General features: G+C 34.8%; 1 protein-coding gene and 1 long non-coding RNA gene across 5 annotated transcripts in view; one reads left to right on the top strand and one right to left on the bottom strand.

Annotated features, from left to right (window-relative positions):
- LOC149031467 (uncharacterized) overlaps positions 1–21160 on the top strand; it is a 36268-nt gene that overhangs the window by 1981 nt on the left and 13127 nt on the right. Inside the window, exons 4-5 of one of the 3 annotated variants that reach the window (XR_016177706.1) lie at positions 11061–11213; positions 11313–12263. This is a non-coding gene — a long non-coding RNA (uncharacterized LOC149031467). Of the gene's footprint in view, positions 1–11060; positions 12264–21160 lie in introns of those variants that run through there. The other 2 variants (XR_016177707.1, XR_016177705.1) reach the window with 2 other exon arrangements.
- LOC107068850 (uncharacterized) lies at positions 355–19168 on the bottom strand. 2 transcript variants are annotated; one of them, XM_089175800.1, is made up of 6 exons: positions 16244–19168; positions 9201–9380; positions 8807–8897; positions 8600–8703; positions 8001–8449; positions 355–7568 (listed from the first exon to the last, which is right to left on the bottom strand). In XM_089175800.1, exons 2-6 carry the CDS (start codon positions 9313–9315, stop codon positions 3519–3521), a joined length of 4809 nt encoding a protein of 1602 aa, XP_089031926.1. In that variant the 5' UTR covers positions 9316–9380; positions 16244–19168; the 3' UTR covers positions 355–3518. The 2 variants fall into 2 exon arrangements, with proteins under 2 accessions (XP_089031926.1, XP_089031927.1); XM_089175801.1 differs by having other exon boundaries at positions 8001–8446.

Below are 21160 nucleotides of genomic sequence, written 5' to 3'. Positions count from 1 at the left end.
CATTGTTTGTTCGCAATGGACTCCTAAATTACTGAACCGATGTGAATAAAATGTTGCACACAGTGTGCAGTTTCATCTAACTTGAAAGATAGGATAGTTTATATCTCAATTTATAATCGCAATATTACTTTATTTGCGAATTATTTGTTTATTAACAAAGAGTCATGATTATCTCTGTTAGTTCGATAAGATTCTAACAGATGGCGATATAAGGTAATTCGTTGACTTAAAGAGACGTGTGTATCGAACTGATTGTAAACCACAGCAACGTGTGGTGGGACACCCCTAGTTATTATTATTATTATATATATGTATAGTATGTTCATGAAAAGGGTGAAAAAAAAATTGAAATGATAAAGATAAATAATATATATATATATATATGCAAGTAATATTTTCACTTGTTACATGCCACTTTCTTAAATTATTTTTAATATTGTATATGGAAGATACACCAACTGATTTTATGATGCAACATAATTGTCGTGTTTCGAATGACTCCATGTTTTTTGTTTTCTTTTTCAAAATCGATGTGTTTTTTCTTTTTTGTATCTTTCTTATCAAGTAATAGGACATTATGTATTACACCTGATTCGAACAAACAGGTTTTTTTGTTATTATTATTATTATTATTATTATAGTATATTAATTATAAATATATACATATTAAAAAAAAGATACATGATTTTTTTTTATATATATATATATATAGTCGTAATTGCATTTATACATAACATAACAATTATTTTACACGTATACATACATATGTAGTAATAATAATTATCTACGTGAATAACCTAGAAATAAAATTAAAAAAAAAAAAAAAAAAACAACTAAACACTAACAATACAATACAATAATGATCGTCAATATATAAAAAGTTTGTAAAAAGATTATTCCAATCTATGGCCACACATAGTAATTCCCTTTTTTTATTTTTTTTTGTTCTTTTGATAGTTCTTTTTTTCTTCTCTCCATTTCGTTACTAAAAACTTCACAAATGATATTTCCTATTTTACATTATTATTATTATGATTATTATTATTATTATTAGATATTTATATTAAATATTTTTGTAGTTTTGTAAACGTTCATTTACATGTTTGTCTAATGCTGATTTGTTTTTAGTTGTGTGATGTGATTATTTATTTATTATTTTATCAGTTGAAAAATATTTATTGCATTTTGAAAAATATATATATATATATATGTATATGTATATATGTATGTATAATATTTAAAGGTTTTGTTTTTTGTTTCAAACTATGTGAGGCTTTAGATATTATTATTTTCATTTCGATGATATTAATTAGGATTATTCTTTTTTATTTTTTTTATTTTTTTTTTTAATATTATTACGTATTTTTTTTTCTTATTGTATTTGTTCTTTTTATATATATATATATTTTTTTTTTTTAATAATTTTCTTCAATCATCGTATTTAATTATCATATATATATATTTTTTTTTTTTATACAATATTGTTCACAGTTGTTTGAAATTTTTGTTAATCAGGCAATGTGTGTACAATTTGAACAAAAAAAAAAGAAAAAAAAACACACACAAGAAACAAAAAGACTAGCAGAGTCAATACAAAAAAAAAAAAACAAATTTATTTGTCTAATTAAATTAAATTTATCGAATAAATTAATTAAATTATTATTAATTATTAGAAGTATCATAAAGATTTGATTTTAAATGTCAACTTTTGTTTTAAATAAAATATAGTAGAAATTAAAAAACACTAGTCAAAACTAATCAAAACTAGTCAAAATGGTGTTGTTTTATAAACGAATGATTGAATAATTTAATAAAAACAAAATAAAAACAAAATAAAAACCAAAAAAAAAACAAAACACAAACGTACTAAAAAGAAAATTAATATTTCATCGAATCAAATTTCAATTTTTAGTAAAATATATTAAAATATATTATATATATTAATATTATATATATAATATTAATATATATATAAAATTATTTTTAGCAAAGTAAAATAATTAAAAAAAAACAAAAAAGTGTATGAAACAACCAACACACACTTTCACACACACACATACATCGAACGTTTAGTTTCGCACCTGTAGAAATGAATTTTTTTTGTCCTTCCACCTCACATTTTATTTTGAATGAATGTGCTAATTGTAAAACAAAATGTTGATGACCAACAGTGGTTCTCATTCCAAAAAACAAAGAAAAACCATTTATATTAACAACTTAAATCGTTAATATTATAAAAAAAAAGAAAATAAATTAATCAAAATTTAATTACACAGCAATATCATTTAAAAACAATCTTTATCATCATAATCATAATCATAATCATCATCATAATCATCATCGTGGATTATATATTCTTTCAATTGTCCAAATTTTTACTAATTACGAATAGTTTCTTTTTTTTTTCTTCTTCTTCTTCTTCTTCTCTTTTTCTCTCAATTCATTTTACAATAATAATATCGAGCAATTAATTTATAAAGCATATAATTTCATCAAAGCTAGACGAACGATACATACACACACTCGAGAATATCTTACACATTAAACGTAATCATTTTCACCTAATTTTTTTACTTACTCCACCCCCCCCCTCCCCGTCTCCTCTCCTCCCCCCTTCTATAACAACTTAATTACTTAAATTATAAATTATAATAGTAAATTACTATATTGTTAAGTATTTACTTAACAATTTGTTAAGAAGATATTTTCTTACTATATGCAAGTTAGTTGTTGGAATATACACATACATACATACATTAATTGTTAAGTTAATAATTTAAAAGATAAACAATAAACAATAAAAAATAATAATTAATAATCAATTTAAAAAGTAATATGTAATTTGTAAATTATCGATAGTTTTTGTTGTTGTTGTTGTTTAACACATTTGAGCGGCACGTCAGCCATCGATGCCTGACACTAGACTTCCCATTTGGGCCATGTCAGTCACCCATGGCTGACACGTTCAGCTATTGTTTCAATACAAAGTTCGCCAGTGGCCTGACGGATATTCTTCCCCTAAGAATTCACGTGGCGCTCATCAATGTATTCAAAAAGATGACCAAGAGAAAAAAGGAACAAAAAGTTTAGGTGTAAATTGCTAAAGTATACGTGTAGTAGTAGTTACATATACAAATACCACACCACCACATGTTTAATAGCAATGGTGTTTGAGAGAGACGTTTTTTTTTTTTCACATATAAAAAAATAAAGTTTCTTCGAGTTCACATTTTATTCTCGACACGACGACGACGACGACGACACCTTTAGTGTTTTTTTTTTTTTAACGCACATCTCAAAATATTCTTCTTCTTCTTCTTCTTCTTCTTTTTGTATTTCGCACATTGCATTTGTGAGCGCAATGAAGAAGAAAGCAGGTAATTAAAATTAAATGGCAGTGTCTTGACTCGTAAAAGAGTTCTTTGAGAATCATAAACAGGAAAGGAGGAGAATGATGATCCCTCCTCCTCCTCCTACTTTTCATCATTAAAAGAAAATAATTGAAACCCAATTGACGATTACGATGATCGTTCAGATTGTATTTCCTTTTGTTGATTCGAAGAAACTTCATTGTTCGTTGCGTAAGTCACTTTATTAGTAGCACAATCCTTATTATCACTTTCATTAGTAGTCTTCTTCTTATCAGCGTTAGTTTGGTCCGCCGTTGTATTGTTTTCCGTTTTAATGGATTCGTTCAAACTTTTTAAAAAATTACCCAAATGTTCAGCAGCAATTGGATTGTTTGCCCATTCGTTCGATGGAAAAACTGCTAAAAATTTCTTTTGCAACATTTCTGATGTCATTTGTTTGTTATCCAATAATTTGCCACTTATTTTGCTATTGTCCAAATCAACTGTGGACGATTTTTCATTAGATTCCAATTTGGTTGTTGGGGAATCAGTAACTTTAAGGTTACGTTCAGTTTCTTGGTTAGATGATGGTGTTTGAAGTTGATCCGAGTTGTTTGGATTATTTTTAGAAAGATGATTACTCTCGGCAGCTACAGAACTTGAGTCTGGACTTACAGGTGACTTGGAATTCCATGTTTCGGTGTTTGAGGTATTTTTTGAAACTGCTACTGATAAATCAGTGTTCCGATTGTTATCATCTGATCGATTAACAGAACTTTCCTCCTCGTGTTGTCTGTTTCTGTTTTCATCATTGCAAACGTTGCTGTTACTTTCACTAGGTGGTGGAGATGGTGAAGCTGTTGATGAAACTCTTGGACTGGCAGCTTCACGATTGTATTGTTGCTGTTGCTGCTGTTGTGGCTGATGTTGCTGTTGTTGCTGTTGACTTGGAGAATTGTTACGTTCATTGGAATTATCTGGAATCGATTCTAAACTAAGATCAGTCGGGATTGTTGGTGATGTCGTAGTTTTGTCATCGTTGTTGCCAGACTTTCCGTTATCTTTTCTACCTGAAAATTTGTCCGTATTTTCAGGAGCTGGTGAATATCTTGGCTGAACGGATAGTCTTTCAGAAAGATCACCAGTATTTATAGAAGAATTATTATCATTATTTCTAAGCGTCACATTTTTGTTAGTATCATTTCTGTTTAAACAATTGGAAACAGTCCGTTCGTTTGATTGATGTTTGGATATAGGAACTGCTAATGGTGCAACTGATGATCTGGCGGGTTTCACTGGGGCACATTGTGCAGCTAAATGACTCTTACCAGATATATTACCACCACCAACACTAGCACTTTCGGAATTAGTTATATTATTAGTTAGATAATTATTTGGAATTGTATTATCTCTTATTCCACCTACAACACTAACACCACCACTATTTCCTACTCCTGCCCGAGGTAATCTAAACATCGCGTCCATTTGAAACTGCTGAAGACTCGGTGATTGACTCAGAGCAAAAATACTTTTCAAGGATGGAAAAGCGGCGGTCAGATTAGAATTTGTACGATTTCCATTAATCGAGCTTGATAATCCGGTTGAAGCGTAAACTGGTGTACGTCCAGGTGTAGGAAGTGGACAATCGTTGACACGATGAGCTGCAGGTGTTAAAGAACCAGGTGAAGCTCTGTAATATTTGTGACCACTCATCAATGTAACCACTTGGCCTTGATCGATCATCCCTGGTATGTTTTCTCTTATCGGTGATTTAGCTTTGTGTTTTTTTACAGGTTGAGGTATTCTTAAAGGATGTATATCCATCTTCTTACCACCACTTAGATCCAATATATCTCTTGGTTCTTGTTCACGTTTTCTTTTATTATTAGAATTAGTTTGACGTTGTTGATGATTATTATCGCGATCCATTTGTTGTTTAGTTTGTCTTGCCTTTGGTGGGGGAGCAACAGGCATCCTCATTTGTCCAGTCTTCAATGCTTTCAATTCGCAAGGATTAACACATCTATCGTTAAGTGTAATACTTGGATTAACCTTTCCTAAAACGTTCTTACGATTGTCTTTAGTATCATTGATGTCGTTCATGTTACCATTATTACCTGGAGATTTGGGTGCTGTCAATGTTATACTCAAACTCGCAGGTATATTTAAACCACAACCATCCAACAAATTTCTCGTATCGTTAGAAAATAATTGATTAGATTGAGGTGAGGTTTTAGGTGACGTAACATTAATCGCACGACTAGGACCGGAATCATTGATAACGTTCATAGGTTTCTTTGGTGATATCATTTGCTGTTGTTGCTGTTGTTGTTGTAATTGTAGTTGCAATTGATCGTTTGCACACTTTCTAGATGTTTTCGGAAGATTTTGCTGCGTCGACACATTAGCCAACTTTTTCGCGGATTGCGACGTTGGACTCGTTTGTTGTCGTTTGCGTTTAACTTCGGAAATCGGTAAACCGGGTGGACATTTTCTTTTAACAGCACCTACCGGGACTACGGGTGGTGGTGGATCGTTTGGGAATGTATAAACGTCTATTTTTGAAGAATTGTTGATATTATTAACGTTAACATTTCTATTAGCGTTCAAACCTATAACGCGAGTCTCGGAATCGGCAAATGATTTGTTATTAACATTATTAGATTTCACATTAGGAAAAACACTAATTATCGTATTATTAATAGATTTCTTATTATCGTTCATTGAATTTCCGTATCCGACCTTACCATTTTCCATGTTATTGGTTTTGTCAATAATACCATCGTTTTTATCTAAACCGTTGTTGTTTTTAACATTATTGTGTTCTTTTTTACTAACGTTCGAATTAGTTTCACTAACTACTACACCACTTGCATTGTTCGCATTGTTCATTTTCGAGGTTTTATCTAGAAGTAAATTATCAATAGCCGGTTCTTTAGCCGCTAATTGAAATCCTTGTAGAAATTGTTTTTTACGATCATTTTGTTCAGCGGCCTTTTTAATAATAGTTTTTGACATATTAAACATGCTTTTTACCGTAGTTGGTTTGTCCACGAAAGTTACTTTACGTTTATGTTTTTCCTGTTTTTCCATAGTTTGTAGTTTGTCCTTATCTTTCTGAAGATGTTGGAATAGCAATCCAGCAGATGATGGTTCCCTGTCAACCTGTCCACAGTGTAACAAAACATTACTAATTACTTTTGGTTTTTTCGAATTGTTGTTATTAGCAACTGAGCATTGTTTAAGAGTTATTTTCACTCCGTTGGAATTTTGTCCATCCCCTATACTTACAACACTAAATTCAGGGCTCGTACTACTTTTGACGTCGCAAGAATTCGAATTCTGTTCTCTGGAATGATAATGAGTGGGTGTACCCCTCAAAACTTCGTAATTTCCATCAGAATTTTTCAATATTTTAATCGGCGTTTTGATCAATTTATTATTTCCTTCTTCATTGACCGTAGAACTAATCGTCGTGTTGGTTGAAGTTGTTGTCGTATTCGTCGTCGTTGTATTATTCGCTGTTGACAAAATCATAGCCGATGTAGTGTTACTCGTAGTTGTCGTTGTACCTGCAGTTGCAACCACAGTTAAAGCTGTTGTCGTGGAAGTAGCCATAGTCGTTGTACATGTAAGCGGAACCACGTGGTTAGATGCAACCGAATTAACAACTGCAGCTGCAGCATCAGTTGCAGTCGTTAAAGGTTTTTTATTAGTTGACGTAGTTGTTTTTGTAACTGTGTTAGTTGTTGAAGACGACACATTACCGATAGCTGACGTCACTGTTGTCACATTAGTTGTCGATAGGTTTCTATCAACAGTTGACGATGATATATCCATTACCTTCTTGTCTTCTTTAATAATAGTTTTAGATTTCTTCGTGTTATCAGAAGTATTCACTGTTGCTGCTGCTGCTGTTGTTGTTGTTGTTGTTGTTGTTGTTGATGATGATGTTGACGATGATGATGGCACTGTTGGTAATTTATTTTTGCCCAACAATTCATCTTCATTTTTCTTCTTAGTGTCATCGTCATCCTTAGCAACGTTCTTATCTTCAGTCTCTTCCACTTTAGGATTCTTCTGTTTCTCATCGTTGATCAAATTATCAATCGGTGGTAAACTGGCACCCAATCCGGGTGTCGATGGTCTTTCGTTTTGGGGTGCCTCCAAAGCTTGTTCTTCTTGGCCAACACGATAAAAGAATCTCATGGGTGCGTTCTGTAAAAAAAGAATACAAACAAAAACAAAATAAAAAATCGTACACGCGATAAATCATTCAATTTCCGGCAAGGAAGGAAGGCAGGAAGGAAGGAAGGAACTTGTTAAAACCGGTCGCGATTCAACTTCCAAATAAACTAAACCCATCTGCCAAATTGATTATATACCAAGTAGGAAAGAGTGGAGAGGGATGATGATGGTAGAAAATTTGACCTGAAGGGTTTTACCTGGAAGATGGATCGGCAACCACAGAGAGAGAGAGAGAGAGAGAGAGAGAGACAGAGACAGAGTCCCCACATTTAAGTGGTTTTTCTCTATTCATTTTCATTCTAACGAAAAATATTGAATAGAAAGTATAGATGAGAATAAAGGAGGAGGGGGAGGGAGGGGGGGGGGTTCTATTTTGTTGATTTTTGAACAAAAAATCTTTACCCTTTTCCAAGCGTAGATATAAGCAATGTCCATGAGTGTCCAATGTTCCGGTAAGGGTGCCCTTCGATGACATATTTCGATAGTATATCTCGTCATATCGATCAGATATTTCATGGCTAAGAATTTTTTAAGGTGTCCTATAGTAACCATAGCTGGACATTGAAGATACCTTCTGTATTTCGTGGTAATGTTATTATTGTTTTTACTAGAGTTATTGTTATTGTTGATGTTGTTGTTGGTTATGTTGTTGACAGTGTTACTATTGTTGTTATTATTATTATTATTATTATTGTTAGATGAACTATCCGATTCGTTTGTACTCGACAAAATTGTAAAGACATCGGCACCAGGTGGAATGTACTCGAGACTACAGCTGATTGCGTCTTCAGGCGCAAAGATTAATCGACCGCTAACATCTTCCCCTCTTTGCTCCGGAGTCGCGGCATCTGCTGAATTTTGACAAGAAACAAAAAAAAAAAAATAGGAAACGTGTGATTGACATTGTTGTTATGGCATTTCATTTTGTTTTTTTTAAAAACCATTAATACATTTATTGAAGGAACCCCCATTACAAAAAAAAAAAACAACTAGAAACTTACCATATTGGGGATGCACTCGATAAAATTCTCTTCTTTTTCTCATCTCTTTGTGATAAAGTCCAGGAACTATTTTGTACACGATTTCTTGCAATGTTTTATCAGCTCTAAATAAAACAACAACAATAATGACAAAAAAACATCAATTGTTAATTATCCAAAAATTGTTTGCAATTTATTAATAATCGATTATATTCATCGTTAACGTACTTGATGTTTGGCTTAGCCTTGTTCAAAGCATGATTGCAAGTAGGACACCGTGCCTCTTCATTCAAGTGTTTTAGAATACAGCTTCTGCAAACTGTACATATCGAATTGAATGATAAATGATTGATATTTGTTATCGAAATATAATTATGAAATCATTTTGTGATTTTAACACGACTATATGTAATTATTGAAGAGTGGGGAGTGAAAAAGAATGGTGGGGGGGTTAAGAGAAAATAAAATGGTTAATGTTTGTTATCGAAATATAATTTCAAATCAAACCATTTTGTGATTTTATAACGCAACTGCTACGTGTAATTATTGACAAGTGGGGGGGGGTGCGGGGGTCACAAGAGAATAAAAAATAATTAATAAATATTGTAATAATTTTACTTACAAGAATGCAAACATTCTCCGACCGTCGTAGCATCTATCAAATATCCTCTGCAGAGAGGACAGATGACATAGGGATTTAAGTCCCGCAAAAGGACTCTCTTTCCGACCCCTGCCATGCTTTGCTTTTTTTTTTTTTTTTTTATTCCTAAGGCCTTTTGTTGACCGTTCGTCAAGGATAAAACTGAAAATAGACAAAGTATGATACAATTGTAAATGCATCTTTCCAAACTTAGCAAAGTTTCCAATGATAAATATAAAATAATGATTGTGATAAAGATCATTGTAAATTATAAAAGAAAAGAAAAAAAAATGCATAAAAAGATGATGAAGATGATGATAATCTTTTATTTTGTTTAGGGATAGGTTTTATTAACGGGTGATACGGATTCGCAAAGAGATTTCTAATGTCTCAGTGAACATGCGAACGGTTTGCACCGGTTGTGTCGTCCCGTGTGTTCCACACACACACAAACATACATGCATACATACATACACACACACACAATCGCTTAACCCACTTTCCCGAAGGTTTCTCAGGTAGCTAGAAGAATCCCGTTGGTTGTGTCCCGCTCGTCGTGGTAGTAGACCCCCGCCATTCTTGTGTTGAAAGAATCCGTGAGAGAGAAAGAGAGCAAATAAAAAGGAAAGAAAAATGAAGAAGGGTAAAAGAAGAAGAAGAAGAAGAAAAAGAAGAAGAAGAGAAAAAGAATGGACATGTGCGACAAGGTTCTATTCGACGACTAGTTGTTTGATGATTTGTGCGATGACCTATGCCCATCCCCTTTCCCCCAAACCCCGCATCAAGGATCTCTGTCTCTGACAGTCCGCAAGTTCAGAAAATACTTTCATCTTTTTTTTTTTTTTTACTTTTATCCTATCGTTCGTAGTTCCCTTGGTATCCCCCACCCCAAATCACCCTACCAGTAGCAGCAACAGCAGCAGCAGTACACCAGCAGAACAGAGCACAGCTTCAAGCATCGGGGCAGGGCAACACACAGGGCCACATCGAACGTCCCTCTCGTATGCGTATTTATGAGCGTGCATACCGACGAATATACACTACCTGCCCTGTTATTGATCGAATATCGCGTTATTTTACCGAAGCCGCGATAAGTCGTCGTCGGCAAACCCTTTTCTTTCAATTCCAAATAACACGTGATTCCTATCCAATTACCCCAACTCGAATTGATACACTCTGGGGTGTTGAATTGGTGAGGTTTTTTTTTAGGGGACTTGTATTATTCTTTTACTTGTTTTATTAAATATATATATATATTCTACAATGTTATAGTAATTTTGTTCAATCAATTTATGTTAATTGTTTTAAGGTACACCATTAATTGATGGTCGTGGTGACATTTTTACGAAGAATTATTTTGTTCTTTTTCATTTTCTTTCTTTCTTTCTTTCTTTCTTCCTCCCCATCCCATCTGATCGATCTGATGCTAAAGCACATGTATGTAAGTGTGTATGTGTATTTGTATAACCCCTATTGTGGTGGGACGATGTGTCGTGTCATGTTATGTTCATTTTCCCATTCGTTTGATCGTTCGTTTAAAAATTAAAAATATTTTGTCATTTTGTTTTAGAACAGTTTAACGTTTTCATTGTCAAAACTATGTCCAATTATAATCCAGCTATTATTTTATTGGGTTTTCTTTTATTATAATATATCAAGGACCCTTGTATACATATATATATATACCGATTAATCCCACAGATATCTCTGATCGTATCTCACGATTCTTTATCGCGGTTACTCGTTATCCGACCAGTGCTACCAGTTGCATTTGGATGCACACGTGTCAGATATAAACGCGTTGCTAATTTACATCGTTTTTTTTTCCTTTTTCTTTTTTAGATGTAACATACAACAATCCTGACAATTACGATCGAAGAAAATATCGAGAGTGCATCGTTATGAGAAGAATGATGGAACCAACAGCAATCCAGTTTTGTTCGATGTTGAGGAAGCTGAATGTTCAAGAGGTCGAGAAAAAATGGGAATGAAAAGGTGAGGATTAAGGGATTGAGGAAAGGGGGTTGCTTGTTAGAGGAAGAATGAATTGTAGGTGTAATGATTGGAGTTAAGAATGCATTATTCCTGTTATAGGTGTACACACCTCATGTTATTGGAATATTCAATTCCCATTATATGTGAGGATATTTGAAAGATTCTAGGAAATCACGTCGTTTATTGGAAATTTCCAAATTCTTGGAATTGTCTGTCTGATATCCTGCTGCTAACTCCTATAACGTCATGGGATTCTGATACAAAATCGATGTTTTGATCAAAATTTGAAAATTTTCTTCATTTGTATCAGGATCACATGGTGTGCCAGGAAGTGGCATGTGCAATCCTTTTTTTAAAATGTTTTTTAAATGTTGTTTAAATTAATTTAAACTAGTTTTTATTTTTTAAGACCCTGGAGATCCGAGCATCCTAGGAGCATCACTCACTGATTGTAAGCTATTACAATTTCTTGGTAGGTAAATTTTGGAACTTAAAATTTATGTTTAACTATTGGTAATGGGACAACAAAATACAGCAAAAAATAGGTTTGGAATTATAACGAAATAAATTCATTTACAGTTTATTTTATGTACATTGATGTATAAACAGATATTTCAGGATACCATATTGAATAAAAGTTAACCTATTTATTAGCGTAGTACTTACGGAAAATTCCCGCCAAATTATATACATTAATTACATTCATTATTTTAATTATACAATATTAACATACACATAATGGTTTATTTAGAAAATACGTACAAAAATGAATAGTTTTAATAACAAAATAACAAAACATTTATATCACAAAATTCGCAGAAAATTATTTGATTTCGATCATATGATTAGTCAGACGGTAGCCATATTTAATTAAATAGTTCAGAAAATTCCCACCGAGTGTCGTAATGCAAATCAACACGTATATCAAAACAAGAACCATATAACTGAAAACTTTTGATTTATATTTTGTTATTATCGTTTTGCAATTGATAAATTTTGACGATAATTGAAAATAAAATACATCGGGGGTGATATTTGTATGTATGTGTGCGACACAAAGAATGATCTAAGTCATATAAATTCTTTCATTTTCTTCACACCCCTCTCCACACCTTCATGCAAAACGTCTTTGAATAGTTATATATATATGTATAAGAACGTTTAGAGACGCGTTCTCGACAACTTTAACTTCTATTTATATCAAGGATACTCTTCGTGTAAGAAAGAAGAGAAATTTTCAACCGTGCGCCATCGTAACTTCAAAGAAACGGAAAACAAGAATGAGAAAGAGAGATAAAAAGATAAAAAGATAAAAAGATAAAAAAAAAAAAGAAATTTGTAATCAAATAAGATTGTCAATGATGTTTTCAATTTACAAAAAAGAAACCAATGATTTTTATTATTATTATTATTATTTATACATAAATATATATGTAAACAAACAAGTAAGGTGTTTTTTTTTTATAAATTAAAACTTTTTCATGGACTTGCAGCAAATGTTTAGATTATATTTACTCGAAGAAGTTATTCAGGAGGCTGCTGTTTTCTTAGTCTGAAATCGTAGTGACTATCGACGTGACTTCGATCACAAACGATTACAAAACTCACGACAAGTATTTTTTTTTTCTTTCTTTTTTTTTTTCGAAGTTTAGAATTGAAAGTGGACATCTTGTACAGCATTTTAACACATTTTAACATATCCCGAAAGAAAATATAAATATAAAATACGTAACACGGTGTTTTACTATACTTTCAAAGATGATCTCTGAAAATGATCGATGATTATAGCAAAGATAAGATAGTCATTTAACAAATTACTGAATTAACAAACAAAACCACCCTCTACCCAATCAAATTATTTGAATTCGTAAGTTGAATGATTTCGCATATGAAACACAGGTTTGTTTTTCAATTTGTGCGAAAATATTTGACAATAAGCTTGTGTTTGGTTTCAGATTTTTCAACCCCCCCAATCTTTTAGGCATAAAATTTTGTTCAAGAGACAACTACAATTTAAAGAAACATAACCTGTCATGTAATTTATGTTTCAAATCATTGACAATTTTTCTAGAAAATGATTCAAAGTTTGTTCGAACAAATGTATTTTCGTTGTCACGACGAATATTTTCATCCAATTTCGTTTTCTTATCGTGATACTACTACTCGTCGTCGTCTTTCACTATTTTTCCCTTTATACCTTTTTCCGAGTTACAGATTAGACCCCCCCAGCTGTTCCCTGATCTCTCTTCCTCCCCCCACCCCCCCCATCTCGTCCCGTACAAACGTAGTTTCAATACGCATGCGAGCGTTAAACCCCTCCCCGTCCCCATAAGAAATGAAAAAGAAAGAAAAGGAAAGATAGATGGGAACGAGACGACCCTATACGTTGACGAAGACGACGAGGACGACGAGGACGACGACGACGACGACGACAAGGACGAACAAGGATGAGGATGATGCTATATAAAACGAGAATTTCGAAGTAACCTAGCGACCGACTCGAAGGACCAAGAAAAATCTTACGACCTGCCTCAGAAAACCTTCGATCGTTTCTTGCGCGCTCTCTCTCTCTCTCTCTCTCTCTCTCTCTCCTAGTTTCTTTTTATTCCCTAGTTTTATTCCCCCATTTTCATTTTCTTCTTCTATGTTTTCTTTTTTTTCATATTTATGTTCAAAGTATATTGACAAACCACACAACATTTCATTTCAAACAACTAACTGCGAGTAAATTTTATATATAACAAAAAAAAACCTGAAAAAAATATCGTGCTTAAATTTTATACAAAAAAAAATGCTATTGAATTCCTTCTTCTTATTATCATTCGGTGTTTTCTCGTCGCTACTGGCGCATTATTATTTATCTTTCACCGAGCGCTTAAAAGTTCTATAAATGTACGCATTTTAAAATTCAACTTTGTGTGTGTGTGTTATACGTATCATTATCGAGAAGGGTGGGAGGGGGGGGGTATCGAGAGGGAAGAGGGGGATCGTCTTTGGTACGGATCGGAAATGCAACGAGTTGATAACGCAAAGAAGAAAACAACTCTTGCCTTCCTCCCCCTCCCCCACCCCTCCTCATCCTCCTCCTCATCCTCCCCACTTCAACCACCACCTTCTTCTACCCCCCACCACTATCATTTTACCATTCAATATAATTTTCTCTTATTCCTTATTCCCACTATTCCCATCCTTGCTTACTCTCACGATATTTGTTGTCCTCGGACAAAACGGAACACAGGAACGGAAACGGAACGGAACGGGAACGGAAGAAGACGATACACAACGAAGAAAGAAGAAAACCAAGAAGAAGTTTACGTTAAAAGAAGAAGCAACAACAAAAAAAAAGCAAAAAAAAAAAAAAAAATCAGCAAATACAAAAAGTGTCTACTACGTTTGCGCGAGAAAGGCGGAAGAAGAGGGGGAAGAAGAGAAAGAAGAGAAGAAGGGTGGGGAGAAAGAGGGGTGATTCAGGAAAGGAGGGGAAGAGGAAAACCCTGAATTAGGAGAGAAAGAGAAAGAGAAAAAGAGAAAGAGAGAGGAAGATATAAAGACGGATGGACGGATAGATCGCACGAGGGCGCTCGCAAACAGTATGAACGTGAGTTAGTGTAATGCTCGCGTGTGCGCGCGCGCAAGAACACACAAACTTTCTCTCTCTCTTGGGTTCAGGTTTAAAAGGGAGAAAGAGAGAGAGATAGTGATAGAGAGAGAGAGAGAGAGAGAGAAAGAGAGATATAAAGAGACGGAGGAACCGCCCTCTCCGTCCTTCTCCCCTCTCGAAGTTGCTTGTATTCAACCGGCGAGTTTGCTGTATACTACTCTCCAATACTCACTCTACTACTACTACTACTACTACTGTTGCTTCTACTATTATTATTATTATTATTATTACTACTATTATTACACTAATATTGTTACTGGTGTTGCTACTAATATCGCCATCATTACCATTACACTTAATCTTTTAACATCATCGTTAGAAATGTGCATAAGTGTTTATGCGCGTGCGTAAAATACCGCCAGATCACACATACACATACATACATACAGACAGAGATAAATAAGTATATACATGCATGAGAAACGATGCAATGAAGAAGAAGACGAAGACGACAACAACTTAAAAAGAGGAGGAGGAATACGACAGTGCCAAGAAGAGGGCTTATGTATCTTTTTCGATCCTGTATAAATATATAATATAATATATATATATATATATATTACTGTCTACTACTACGACAATTTTCTACATGCACAGTTAGGGGCACCCCCCACCGGTGCTCTGTTCACTGTTCGTTCTTCGATGTCCTCCTCCTCTTCCTCCTCCCTTTCTTCTCATTATTCTCCACCTCCTTCATCCATGTCTCTCTCTCTCTCTCTGCGTTCTTTTCTAACGATGTGTATATATGTCGTGTAAAAAAAAAAATGTATAAAATTAAAAAAAAAGAAAAAAAGGGAAAAGAATTGCATTTCCATTGAACCCCCCTCCTGTGCGCCACCGCGGCGTCAATCATGTCCCGTCTCGTCCCACCTCCACTATACCACCACCTCCACTACCATCATCACTACCACCACCATCGCTACCATGTTCTCCTCCTTCTCCTCCTACTTTCCTTTGTGCGGTACGCGGAGTGGCCTCCGCCGTCTGCAGGCGCGTTATCGCGTGCAACTATTGCAACTGTGTTATTATATATATATATGTTATATACATATATACACACACACACTTACTTGGTTACTTACATTATGCGGGTCTCTCTCTCTTAATGCATGTACTAACACACAGAGAGACTGACGACGCACATGTAGAGAGAATCAATCACACATACGTTAAAAGTCTAATTCTCTCTCTCTCTCTCTTTCTGATACACACATATACAAACACATAGTCAGACACACACACACCCATATACAAAACTACTGTAAGTCTTCTTATAGAGAGCGAGCTGTGTGCTCTCGAAACACAACATCCCTTCTCAACTGATGATTACAGGAAGATCAAAAAATAAATAAATAAGAAACTAACGTACCTTTTAGATGTACAGAAGGTTCATAATTATTCCTTTGGTTATGCACTGTTCCAATAATAATCCAGTCTACTCGTCCATTTCTGATACGAGAAACGAGAGTCGAATATTCTCGGTTTACGACAAGCGCGGAGAGAGACGGTGACGAAAAGTAGAGCCGTACGAGAGCGCCAAGTACTACCGCGCGGCAGTTTTAACAACTAACGGCAAACGGCGGTCCACTAATACAATTGCAACTACTACTACTACTACTACTGTTATGGACAACAGCGATAGGAATAACGACGACGACAACGACGATGATAACGGCAACAACGACGATGACGACGACGACGACGACGACAACGACGATGACGACGATGACGACGAGGACGAGGAAGAAGGCATCGAGACTTGCTCGGCGGGTGCCAGAGATTGTAGGGTAGTGGTGATGGTGGTGGTGGTGGTGGTAGCAGTAGTGGTGGTGGTGATGAGACAGTGGTGGTGGTAATACTAGCAATAGGGGATGGGTTAGTTGCGAGGGGGGTTGGGGTAGGATATGGTAGGGAAAGAAAGAGTGAAAGAGAGACAGTGGTGAGAACTCACGCAGCGGCAGGAGAGAAGCAAACGTTACACAAACGACCCGACCACCACGAGAACTCGTGCCAAACTGAACCTAACTCTCCAACGAACGCCAGCCGAGCGCTCCTCCACTGGGCTATGCCCTTTCCCCTCTCCGAGTCCCTTCCTTCATCCCTTTGCTAGGCTCCCCTCTTTGTCCCACACCAACGCTCACTCAACTCCTCTTTCTCTTTTCAACTAACGTTCGTTTTATCCTACCGTCCTCGAATACGGTCTCTCTCTCTCTTTCTCTCTGGCTCTTTTCTTGCTCTCCCCCTCTGCCCCTTCTCTTTCACTCTCTCCTCTCGTCTCTCCCGTCAGCCGTGCGTTCGCGCGCACCTTCGACCGGCATGCCTGCTCGCCTCGTCTGCCTTCCTTCCTTGCTTGCTTGCTTACTTACTTGCTTGCTTGCTTGCTGTACTATGCTCTGATATACTCTGCTTACCGTGCTGTTCTTCCTATCCAAAAGAAGAACTTTGGCTTCCATCGCTTCCTTTCTTTTTTTTTCCTCTTCATTCTGGACTCATGGATATCATGATTTTCTCCCCTGCTTCCATACAACCCCCCTGACCCTTCCTGAACCCTCCCCTCCCCTATTTATACTACCCCAGTCTCCCTTCTCTCTCTTTCAGTTCGTTGGGTAGCACGTACACAACGAGAAGCCCACATCGTACGTACCCAACATACAACACATCGATGAATTCTTTCTCTCTCTCTCTCTCTATCTCTCTCCTCTCTCCCTCTCTTCCTCTCTCTATCAAGCCACCGGAGAGAGCGGGTCGCCTTCCTGCCGGGTTACGAGTCGCAAGCTCCCCTCTATTCGTGAACGCCGCTCTTTTACCACCCCTCCATACTTTCTCTCTTTCTCTTTGTCACTCTCTCTCTCTCTCTTTCTATCTCCCCCACCCCTCTCGATCAGCGGGTTCTTCTCTTCTCTTCTATCTCTCTCTTCCTTTCTCCGACACCAGTTTCTCTCTATTTCTCTTTGTCTCTCTCTCACTATCTCTCTCTCTCTCTTTCTCTCTCTTTCGTTTCCCTCTCTTCGTTCCATGATACGAGAAAAACCCCTCGGCAACGAGACTCGCCACTGCAAACGTCCTGTCCTGGCTCCCTTTTGCCTTCTACGATCCTTTTCTCTATCCTCATACTTCTCTCTCTCTCTCTCTCTCTGTCGCTATTTTTTTTTTTCTTCATTCCTTTTTATCTTTCCTCTCTTTCTCTCTTTGGGTTGGTTTTCTCACAGGCATCATGTATTGCCAGCTACGAGGATGCAAGTCCAAACGATTTCACTTTGGTTTCTATAGGAGGGATAAATGCACCCTTCCCCCTCCCCTTATTTTTTCTCCCTCCTCTTCTTCTTCTTCTTCTTCTTCTCTTACATATCCTCCTTCAACCCTGGTTTGCTCTCTCTCTCTCTCTCTCTCTTCAAATGCATTAGGGAAATCCTACAATAACTTGGCTTAGGTAGTTCTTCATTCCTAAGGTTACAAGCAACCTTCTGGAAGATTCGTTCGTATATCTTCTTATTTTTCTTTCTGCCCAACAATGAACTCTCATTCCATTGCTTTCTTCCCTCCCCCTTCCCTCCTCTCCCCTCTCCTCTCTGTCTGTCTGTCTCTCTCTCTTGTCCTTCCCTTTTTTCTTTCTCTACTTATCTTACTTTTTGGGTAAGGTTCGTTCTACCTTTGGTTTCTTTTCTCTTCTCTTTCTATTCTCGGATGGTGGTCGCCATTTTGTAGAAAACGGCCAGCGTACTCGAATCATAACCTCCTCCTCTTCCTCTTCCTCTTCTTCTTCTTCTTCTTCTTCTTCTTCTTCTTCTTCTTCTTCTTATTTTCATTTGAATGTACTCAATTTCGTTCAATGTTGTAATGTTCTTTTAAATTCTTTTGACTTTGTCTTTCCATTTTCTTCCTCTTCTAAGTTAAACATAAAAACACAAAATGTATTTTGTTTTATGAATCATTTTTTATTTGTTCAGTTTCTAACTTTAATCCGTTCTGACTCACGTAGTTATCTAAATTTGTATCGATAGTTCAAAAAGGTCTTTCCCATAACTCGGCAAAATATTGACAAAGGGACGCCATTGTAATTGTATTTTGTATAGTACTAAACTTAACCTCAATTCTATGTCTGTTACGAATATCAGATTCTTGTTATCTGAACGTTTGCTTTTCATTTTGTTAAATCAATTTAAGATCTATCTTGAGTTAATGTTTTCCTTTATTTGCGCGAGACAGCCTGGATAAATAAGTTCGATGTGTGCAATTGTAAACAATTGGACACCCAACCATTATATACATGGTGTCTCAAAAGTAAATGTAAAAAAGTACAATTATATATATATATATATATATATATATATATTTGAAAAGTTCGTTTGATAAATTCATTTATTCGTACGTAATCAAATCAAATATTAATTTATTCACCTAATTATTATTATTATTATTATTATTGTGGTAATTGATATGAAAAAACAAATATGTCATCTAATGATGTTTGTTGTACAAAAATGTTGAAACGAGTTAAGAATGTATCTCGAATGATATTTAAAAAAAAAAAAACCAGTGTTATTATTATTAACATGAAAATATTGACTTAACAATTTATACAGTTTTAACATCCAATAAATAAAACGTTCCTTCTAACCATTAAACTTTACGATATTTCAATATAAGCACTGAAGAAAATTGATTATCATTTGAATGTCTTATAATTCATATTTAAAGATTGATACATTTAATCGTGAAACACCTTGTATAATTCGAATGAATTAATTTACAGTCACCCTACCTGTTTCCTACCGATGCGTGACGCAATAGATGATATTACCATAATCGTATATTCAGTGACGCGTCGAATGCGGTAAATACGAGCTTGAGTATCAACGATTAGTATCTCATATTTGTAATTAGCAATTGCACTCTAGGAATTTAATCCAATCATTCATATTCTAACGCGTCAATGAAGATTAACTTTGCAGAAAAAAATATTAACTAAGGACTAAGATAACTATTTTTATGCTAATGTTAATTGTTTTTTCATTTTATTGCTTTTAAAATCAAATGAAATACGTCGATTAGGATAATCTAATGCAAAAACGTATATCTGTCATTTCTAATATCACTTTTCATCGATGTGTATATTGGTTTATTTGTATTGAAAGAAAGTAACATTTGTAAATGAAATATACAAGATTAAAAATGGATGAAACATCGTACCGTGTATACGACCAAACAACCACATACGAGAATTTCCAATGAATTTAATATGTTTGTTAGGAATCAATAAAATTAGTGTGTATTTGTTACGTGTGTGTGTGTGTTTGTGATACGTTAATTATATTTAATACAATATGTTATTCTAAATCAATGCGTTAATTGTATCCTAGAGTTTTGTTAGCATGCGGCATAGTATTACCGAAACTGGTAAGGCCGCCATTTTGAATTGGTTCCTACTGTAAAGTGAAAGCTCCTAACAATAAGTGAGAACCCTCTAACCCCTCTTTTCATCGCCTTTCTTCAACGAATTAACAAAGCTTCCAGGGATAATAAAAAATCGAACATGAAAAGAATCGTCGTCAAGGGCCGCCATTGGTGGATTTAAAAAAAAAAAAAATGTACAATAGTTTGAATTGTTCAATTTCTTTGAAATATCTTGTGAAAATCATATCAAAAAGAAAAATCATTTTAACAAATAGAGTCTCTCGATATTTATCTAATAAATAATACATTTACAATGTTTATTAACAAAGTACCAGAATTCTATGAGAATTCGGTTTGAAGTTATGTTCGTTTGTATCCTACATCACATATGGTATTTACTTAATTACACGACCGATAACATAACATCAAATATGGAAATCTAAGTTGACATCATGGCTACTACTGAACTACTACAGTTTGCAAATAGTAAGTAGAGTTTACCTATGAGTTTAACACACGTGAAACTAAATCAAGAAATGTGTACGAAATCTGTGACTCCGTTCTATCAATCAATTAACATAACCTAATTAACATAACTTCAAATACATTAAAATTGAATTCAAATGATTAACTATGAATACGATGTCTTCTTATCAAGAAGTACAAAATAATATTGACTCCAGAAAGAAAGAAGAATGAAGAATGTAAGATTAGGGTTCATTTTTGAGCTACCGCCATTTGTTTTTTTCAAAAATGATTATGCAGTTTGAATAATAAAAGTTGATTAATCTATGGATACGATGTTTTCTTAGGAAGAAGTGAAACAAGATTTAAAGTTAGGGTTGCGTCAAGGTTGCCTCAAAAATGATTATCTAATTTGAACAACAAAAAT

Source organism: Polistes dominula, unplaced genomic scaffold, assembly GCF_049000335.1.
Source record: "Polistes dominula isolate Pdom_NZ unplaced genomic scaffold, Pdom_raw_medaka contig_19, whole genome shotgun sequence".
Classification (NCBI taxonomy): Eukaryota; Metazoa; Arthropoda; class Insecta; order Hymenoptera; family Vespidae; genus Polistes; species Polistes dominula.
Note: the sequence above shows the minus strand (reverse complement) of the source record. Positions and strands in the feature narration are given on the sequence as shown.

Coding starts and splice junctions, on each gene's coding strand:
- LOC107068850 (XM_089175800.1), bottom strand. CDS start 9,315: ATGGCAGGGGTCGGAAAGAGAGTCCTTTTGCGGGACTTAAATCCCTAT. Junction 8,450..8,599: donor TCGAGTGCATCCCCAATATG/GTAAGTTTCTAG, acceptor GTCAAAATTCAG/CAGATGCCGCGACTCCGGAG. Junction 7,569..8,000: donor ATATCTACGCTTGGAAAAGG/GTAAAGATTTTT, acceptor CTTTTTTTACAG/AACGCACCCATGAGATTCTT.